This window comes from Plecotus auritus (genome assembly GCF_963455305.1).
Source record: "Plecotus auritus genome assembly, chromosome: 3".
Classification (NCBI taxonomy): domain Eukaryota; kingdom Metazoa; phylum Chordata; class Mammalia; order Chiroptera; family Vespertilionidae; genus Plecotus; species Plecotus auritus.
Genome location: NC_137772.1, coordinates 204,821,437 through 204,830,639, shown reverse-complemented (window position 1 = coordinate 204,830,639; position 9,203 = coordinate 204,821,437). Strand labels below are relative to the sequence as shown.

The following is a 9,203-nucleotide window of genomic DNA, read 5'->3' as shown; positions in this document are numbered from 1 at the left end:
ATTCTGAAAACACTTTATCCTCTCACCATGCTTTTAAGGATTTATCTTCTGCTTTCTCCTTGCCTAAAATGTCATAGAATATTGACATGTTAGGTGCTCCCAGACTCTGCAGCTCTGTCATTTCCCAATAGGGGACACAGTTGCATTAAAAACAGCACCAGTTGCAGCATTACTCTGCTGGGCCTGCATTCCTTCTCTATTTTCAAGACATATATATTTTTAAAGTCAGATATATGAATATTATTTCTCTAAACTCTAAAACATTAAGAGTTGAAGAAAAACAGAATTCTGGAAGGACTATTCTTTTATCCACTATCTTCAGGGATAGTTCATTGTACGTGACATTCTCGAAGGTTGGTATCAAAGTCCCAAAGTACGAAATGCATCTCGTAAATCATCAACTTCATACAGGGGCTGTAGAGAGAGAGAAATAAACTGAGTGGATGACTTTGTGACATTTTGGAAGAAACTGAGCTGGGAGGGAGGAGGAAGAGGAGAGGAAGGAATTTTACCTGGAGGGACATAAATGCTGAGGAGAGTCTAACAGAACAAAGACATGTGAGTGAGGAAGGAGAAGGGAAGGGAAAGGCATCTTAGCAGAGGGCTCTGAATTGTGAAACAGAAGAGCAGACTCAACGGTAGGAGAAATGACAACAATAATAAAACACACACACACACACACACACACACAGAGAAAATAAGGTTTTCATCAGAAGAAAAATAAGGAGAGAGTGATAAATGTACAAACACACACATGACGTGTACACACATACACACATGAAAATGTAAGAAATAGAAGCAAAGAAAATAGCTGCAGGGGAAGATGACTGGGAAAGAAAACGAGAAGCAAAGGAGCCCCTTACCAAAAGGATGCGGCGAAGCTGCCTGGATAGACGCACTGAGTTTTCATGCAGCCCCTCCCAGGCTCTGAAAGTTCTTTCACGATTTTCCACAAAAGTATTCCAGCAATAAAAATAATCTGTAAAAGGAAGGGGGGGGGGTGGCCATTATAGCTCAGATCCCAAATCAAGAGGAAATCAAGAAATCCCCAGCCTCTTTTTAATTCTCATTCTTGTGTCTAAGACATTCTTTTCCTCCAATTCTCGATAATTTTGGGCTCCAAAAGTGAACTAGAATCCTGGTACAGTTCTCCGTCCCCCGAGTTTCCCCCCTCCCTCTTCTGAGTCTGAATTGCCATCCTGAATGCCAGCTGCTGCCCTGAGCCGGGCAAAAAGGTCCCCCTCCTACTCGTACCTTTGAAGGTCATGATGGCGATTTGGACCCCCGCGCGGTGCAGCCTCCGCAGGCCCTCGGGCTCAGCCTTGCGGTCCTCGCAGAAGTAGAGGCGTGCGGTGAAGATCCGAAGACTGAGGTTGGGGTTCCCCCTCAGAAAGTCAGCCACGTGCCGGGCACAGTCGTAGCAGGGACTCCAAGAGGTGAACCAGGTGACGCGATAGCACCGGCCAGGGTCCAGGTCCCAGTCGGAGATGTAGCGCAGGAAGAGCAATTCCACGTGGCAACCCGACTGCGGAGAGAGCAGAGGACTCGGCTCGTGTTTACTGGGCCCATAGCTTTGCAGGCATTAATTCGTCTCCCTCCCACGAGGATCTTCTTTGGAGCGGCTACAGGTTAGTCCTTAGGTTACTGAAAGGCTCAACAACTGCCCGAAGAAGCACAGAGGTGAGCCTTGGCCCTGCAGAGTGGGGAAAGGCTGTGGGTTTTCTGTCGCGTGGGGAGGACCAAATGATTGAGTTTGAATGGAGTAGCAACCCACTATCTCAGTAGAGATTTAATTTGTGTTTGTGAAGTTAGTTTTGTGTCTTTGAGGAGGAGGAAAATGGCTTGTAAGTGCCTAGTGATGTTACAAACACACACACGAAGTGTACATGCACACACATCAAATACACAGGACCACTAGGTGGGAAATATATGGGTGGGAGAGCTGGAAAAGGTAAGATGGGTTATGGGGAGGCAGACAGTGTTGCAAGAGCAAGTTAAATAATATGTTTGCTCATTGTATGATCCCTGTGATTGTAATAATATCAGCAATAGTGAGACATAGCAAGTCTACTTAGTATTGCAGAGAAGTCATAAGTCCCAGAATCTGAAGACTTTGGTTCCATTACCCTCATGTGACTAAGTCAAGTTACCCAATTCTTGGATCTTCTAATCTTATCAGTAAAATAGGTGGGGCTGGTGAGAAAAGATTCACCTACAAACTTGTATGCACATATGCATAACCCATGGACACAGACAATAGCCTGGTGAAGGCCTGGGGCAGGTGTGTGCAGGCTAGAAGGGGTCAAAGGGGGAGAAAATGGGGACATATGTAATGCTTTCAATAATAAAGATTAAAAATAAAATAGTTTAAAATAAAAGAAGTAAATTGTAATTTAAAAAAGTAAATAAAATAGGCCGGGCTGGTGTTATAAGGATTACATGAGAGAGAAGTAAAGGGTTGGTATCAACAAAGCCTTCTATAGTTAGTCATATCACCAAATAGAAGAGATTAGGATGTAAAACAATGGTGGTGAGATAATTTACATAATACAGGGAGGCAGAGAGAACTCAATAGCAAAGTAAGCGCTAATCAGTGCCATTCCACCCATGGGTTCTCTGGGAATCCAAGACCAGATGTTACGAGGGAGGACGTATTCATTGGCAGAAGATGATGTAAACCCATCGGGATTGGGGTGAAGAAGTTTCCTGGAAATGCAATTCTCAAATGTTCTAGATGCTGAGAGACTGATTAACCAACCAACGGAGGCTTCCCTGTTTCTGGGTGCGCCATGCTCCATGTACTCACTGGCCTATGCTCCGTGTGAGCAGGAGAGAATAGAAATCATTTGGAAAACAGAATTGGTCCTCAATCATTTTTCATAAAATCTTCTCCCTCAATTTTCAAAAATTCTAAAGACACAATTTGTTTTTCACACTTAAAATTTAGCTTGCATGAGCTGATACTATCCCCCCAAGTCAAAAGGCTCTTACCTTTGATTTCTTCCTTAATCTCAAAGGCAATTTGGATGCTGGGGTTAGGGGAGGAACGTTTGGGGGCAGTTATTCTTGGCATTGAAAGAAGGTGTGGCATTAATGTGCCCGACATAATGAAGAGGCCATAAATGACATCTTTGGGGGCATATCTATTATGGTTGCAGGGACATGTAAAAAAGAAAAAAAAATAGATTTGAGGAATCTAGTGGGGACAAATGCAAAACAGACTAAAAGTAGTACCGTCAGCAGGTAGGTGGCTCTAAAAGTGCTCACACTAATTAAAAGTGTTAGCTTTTAATGATCTGGGAAGCAAATATTAATTGATACCTTGTTTCGAAGGTGACCGAAGTCCAATGAAAAGGAGGTGGCACTGTCTCGCCGCTTCACCACATAGCACAAGTAGGTCTCATGGCGACCCTTTGCCCAGCGGACATTTTTGAAGTGGTAAAGAAACTTCCTCTGCTTCATCAGGAGGCTGTGGGAGAGAGGAGGAAGGAGTGCAGCTCATTCTCTGGTCACTCATGGCTTTCCTTCAGCTGTTTTAAAATCTGCAGTTACTTGGGTCAAACCAGAGAAGATGCTCTTGTTTCATTTACTGGAGACCTACTGAGACCTACTGAGCTTGGAATCCATTATAAACTGCTTCTCGTGCTTATATGTAAGACGCGTTGAGAGATAGCAAGGACTCCAAAGCCATTTGAGCTCACAGGACCATCTCCTCCCACAACTGTCTTCTAGATGCTGATAATTTGGAAGACAAACTTGTTCCTCAGTCCCATAATTTTATTTTCAGGTTTCCCTTGCAATCTTAACCGAAAAGCCCAATCTGTACTTCAAACTCAAGATGGTCAAAACAGTATTCCTAACCTGCCCTCTTTCTTCATGTCCTGCCTCTTCTCCCTCTTCCCCATCTCAGATAATACTGGGATCATCTTTGCTTCTTCACCCCTAACCACAGATTCTGTTTGGCACACAGGATAAACTCCACACTCTTTAATGTGGTAGTTAGGCTAGTTGTTACATTGGACATCAATCTACATTTCTGGCCTCCTTTCCTAGTATCTCCCCCTTTTCCCGCCACGTTAGGCCCCCTCGTGCAGTAGGGCCCTTGGCACTAATCTCCTTTCCTCTTTACTTCTACATATCTTGCTGATGGCACTTCCTCTGACTAAGAGCTTCCCTACCCTTTTCTATTGGGCAAAACCTACCTATCCTTCAAAGCCTAACCACAGTTTCAACTGTTCTAGTGAGATCTTTCTTACCATCACTATCCCATGATTACTAGGCAAAAATCAAATGATAACAAGAACCCTTCTGTAGTTTCCCATTGTCCCCCACCTTGTTGCTATCAAAGCATTCCTCCTTTGTTATCAATTGCTTGCTGATATCTGTCTCTCCAATTAGACTCTGTGTTTTCTTTTAATAGTTTTTACTGATTTCAGAGAGAGGAAGGGAGAGAGAGATAGAAACATCAATGATGAGAGAGAATCATTAATCCTCTGAGAGAGAATCATTGATCCGCTGCTTATTGCATGCCCCCTACTTGTTATTGATCCTGAAACCTGGGCATATGCCCTGGGCATGTGCCCTGACCAGGAATCAAACCACCAACTCCTGGTTCATGGGTCAGTGCTCAACCACTGAGACACACCAGCCAGGCTAGACTCTGTTTTGAAAGTGTCACTTTATGAGTAAAATATATATATATATATGTATATGTATATATATATATTTTGTATGTATATATGTATAGTTAAAAGTATAAGAGCAATATTTGATGGTTGTCACCTTGAATACTACAGAAAAGTAGAAAGTTATAAAATTTAAAATATTAAAGAATTTTACAATTTGAAATATCAGTGTCTAATGACAATTACTGTTAAAATTGTTTTTCCTTCTGGTCTTTTGCAAGATTACATATACATGACTTTGATTAGACTGATTTCATGTGTAATTTTTGTATTCTGCTGCTTTTTTAACTTAACAATGTTATCTAAATATTATGCTATGTTCACACACAGGGACCAGTCTTTTTACTGTTACCTAGTTCCTAGGACAGTGTCTTGCATATCATAAGCACTATATTGAATTGAATGTGTAGAAATACTCTCTGCTAACTCAAAATTCTTTGCAGTTGTGAACATAACACACGCGATACAGTGTGGTTGATCCCAAAGCACTCATAGTGTCTGGTTTTTGTCCTAGTCTTTTTCAGAAATGTATTTATCCAATTTGTGAAAATAATGCTGCCACCTAATGGCATTAGGCAGAAGTGCAAAGAATTTGTAAAAATAAACACCCAGTCAGGGATTTGAATACCGTTTGCTGGCAAGAGAATTGAAACTTTTTTTTACTTTTTTTTTTTTTACATTAAAGTATAATTTACATACTTCACCCATTTAAAATGTACAGTTATATGAATACTGGCAGATGTAAATACCCGAAGCTGCTTCCACAATCAAGATACAGAACATTGCTAGGGTACCCCTCCCCCAAAGTTTCCTCATTCTCTTTTTCCCATTGGTTCTTCACTTCTCCCACAGGCAACTGATAATCTGATTTCTGTAACTATAAATTACTTCTCATTTTTCCAGAATTTCATATGATTCATACATTGTCCCTTCCTTTGTGTCTGATTTCTTTCCCTTGGTTTAATGACCTTGAGATTTATTCATGATGTTGCATGTATCAGTCCTTTGTTCCTTTCCAGTGCACAGTAGTATTCCATCGCAGGGATATAGCACATTTTGTTGATTCACTCCCCTGATGATGGACCTGTGGATTGTTTCTACTTTGGGGCTATTGTGCATAAAGCTTCTGCCAACATTCATGTACCAGTCTTTGTGTGGACATGTGTTGAGAATATTTATTTTAATAAAGTGATACATGTGGTATGTCCTGAATTTAAAATTTAAGCACTCAAATGTCAATCTTATTAAGTTAATAAACAAGGACAGGAGCTTTTTATAGCTGCCACAATTTAAATGTCTCAAGTCATACACATGGAGCTTATTGGAATACTCTTTAAATCCTGAGGCAGAGAACTAAATTTATTGCCAATATACACATTATGTATGGCAAACAATAGAAAAAGCAGGCAGTTATATTATTTTAGAATTAAAAATGCATTTTTGGCAGAGATCTGAAATGGATGGTAACAAAGATCTGATAATTGGCTTTATCTTAAAATGAAAGTGATTTATTATGATAATCATTACTATTACTGTTGTTACATACTTATCATATAATAACCCATAGCATATGTAAGTTGAATACATAATAAGTGCTTAATAAGTACTGAAGAGAAAGAAAAAAGAAATTCTCTCTTTGAGGCCCAATCAGTGTTAAATAGATTAAGCATCATCTCGTTTTAGATTTAACCTACCCTCTGGGCTGCGTGGAGGAGAAAGGCTGGAGTGGGGCAGGAGGAGGGGGTAGGGTAACTATATCATCCACTGAAGCCAGTGTGGCAGGGACCCTTACCATGCAGACAAAGTGTTCTGAAAGTTATAGAAAATGACATGACATAGGTAAAGGAATCCAGATGGACTTTTACTTCCCACTCCACAGGAAAATGCAATAGCTCTTCACTGTTTCTGTCAGAAGTTGCCAGTCACAATGAAGTGAATTGCAATTAACTTTCTTGATCCATCACTTCCCTTCAGCTGTAGCTAGGAGCCTGTTTCCAGCACCTCGTTCTTCTCTTGGTTTCTTTTCTGGGCACAAAGGACTTTGCAGAGGCAGTTTTTTAGCCTCCAGAGTGACAGCTGTTTGAACAGCTGTGCTCCCTGAGGCGGAACACTAGCAGCATCCCCAGCAATGCAAACCTGGAGGCAGACAGTTAAAAATAACCGTGACAAAGCCCTCCTCTCCTGCCCTGTACCGTCACTAATGGGCTCTGCAGATATTATTTTCCTGAATGATAATTACATATTTCCCTTTTCCTCCTATTGAATTGCATCTTTTCTCCTTTTTTATTTGTCTTTCTCTGAATTTCTACTACTGATTTTACCACTGTTTTGCATTTCTTTATACACAATTCTGTCTCTACTAAGTCCTTTACCTCTGACCTGTACCTCAGATTAGTTTTCAAAATTTCACTGAAACTGAGCAGGCATTCATTCAACATGTTTGCTCTCAAGAAAATTTTCTGCCCTGGCTGGTTTTCTCAATGGTTAGCGTGCCAGCCTGAGGACCGAAGGGTCCAGGGTTTGATTCCTGATCCAGGGCACATACCTCAGGTGCAGGTTCCCCAGCCCCAGTAGGGGTGCATGCAGGAAGCAACTAATCAGTGTGTCTCTTTCACATCAATATTTCTCTCTCTCTGTCTCTCCTCCCCTACTCTCTCCCTTCCACTCTCTCTGGAAATCAATGAAAAACATATCCTTGGATGAGAGTAAAAAAAAAAAAAAAAAAGAAAGAAAATTTTCTGAAGAACACTTACTCTGCCATTAAAAGTCTTAATTGTGTTGTGTACATTCTTTGTAATAGAGGTAAATTGAGATAAAGTATATAGATTAGGTATCATTCTCATAACATTTATAGTAATCATAAAAGCAAGAATAGACTAAGTTCTGTGATAGTAACTTAACTGACATAAACTGCATGCGAAGACATTGTGAAAAATCTTACAGAATACACATAGAAGAAGTAAGTTCAGCCACATCTAAAGAGATTGAAAGACTAGGTAAATAGTAAAAATGCCATTAACTGCCTAACAATTGGACATAAAACATTAAATAATTTGCTTGACTGAATTTTCCTCCTTATTATAGACACAATCATAGTGACTTTTAAGTAATTAATTTTGGATATTGGCATTTAAAAAATAATTTCCTCACTATGTAACTAAGTTATTCAGTAGAATCTCCCTAGGAAAGTTTATCTTCAAGCGATTTTTTATAGTTGAATACTTATAAAATTATTACTACAATGGCCACTACTGTTTTTAGTGTAGTATTGCTGTTTTCATGATTTGAGTCTATACCCACTTACTGTGTTGATATAATTACCACAAACTAGTTATAACTGCAGTACAAATCTCAGAACAAGTCAATACATGGTCATAAAAGCTCTTTTGAATATGAGAGAGAGAGAGATCTGAACAGAAGATGAGACAGAACCAGAGAAATAAATCTGCATGTTGGCCAGGCAGATCTTGTAAATCAGATAGTGATAGGAAAGAGATAGGTACCAATCTCATTACTCAGATTTGCTCTGGGAGAAAAGCCAATGCAGCTACCCAAGAGGAGACTGTCCTTTTACCTGTCCATAGTGGATTCCAGAGTGTCTTTCTTGGCTCCCCAAAAGTCTTAGGCCAAGGAAAGCTTGCCTCAAGCACGGTTGCTTCACTGACTGGCAATGCATTGGCCCTACACATTCAAATTTGAGCTTACCATTTTGGGCTCCTCCCTCCACAGCATCACCACCAGGTACCCCAAAGGCCTTCCTCCTGTTTGGGTCCAGTGAAGATGGGTGGGGCTGACATAGGCAGAGTCACATGGGTAAAATGATTAAGGGCCATTCTGCCTAATGTGTAGGTTTCTTTTGGTCCGCCTCTCTAAAAACCCAGTCCATGCTCAACAGGTAACAGATCAGGAGACAGTAGCAGTAGACACTTAGTAAATTATAATTATGGAAATGAATATCTTGAATTTAGAAAGCATAATACTTGTAATGTTCATTTAAATAGCATCTTGTGTTCTGTGAGCTGAAAGCATCTATTTCCTCATTTAGTTACACAATGTCTCTGAATCAATAGAGAAGTCCACTAATAGTTCTGGTTTGTGACTAAGTAAGCTCACTCAGTTATGTAGGACTTAGGACATAAAAATTCTTGCCTCCCAAACCACTAATTCCTGATGCTCTAAACCAGTGGTTGGCAAACCACGGCTCGTGAGCCACATGAGGCTCTTTGGCCCCTAGAGTGTGGCTCATCCACAAAATACCACGTGCGGGCGTGCACGTACAGTGCAATTGACACTTCGTGGCCCATGTGCAGAAGTCTGTTTTCGGCTCTCAAAAGAAATTTCAATCGTTGTACGGTTGATATTTGGCTCTGTTGACTAATGAGTTTGCCGACTACTCCTCTAAACCAACTGAGCTACCCAGCCAGGGCTGGCAGTCTTGCTTGATTGCTCTATTCCTTTTAAATCCCATGCCCAATCTATTAGCAAATCTTGCTAACAACTCTGCTTACAAACGGGGCC

The 9,203-nt window shown here is 40.6% G+C and overlaps 1 protein-coding gene across 1 annotated transcript; it reads right to left on the bottom strand.

Moving 5' to 3' along the window:
- Window positions 1–360: 360 nt before the first annotated feature.
- On the bottom strand, window positions 361–8,374 carry AICDA (activation induced cytidine deaminase; the record flags this gene model as incomplete). Its single annotated transcript, XM_080660770.1, is given in 6 exon segments — window positions 361–414; window positions 864–979; window positions 1,255–1,525; window positions 3,322–3,469; window positions 8,260–8,300; window positions 8,303–8,374. Coding segments are annotated over 6 exon segments (702 nt in total).
- Between the last annotated feature and the right edge of the window lie 829 nt (window positions 8,375–9,203).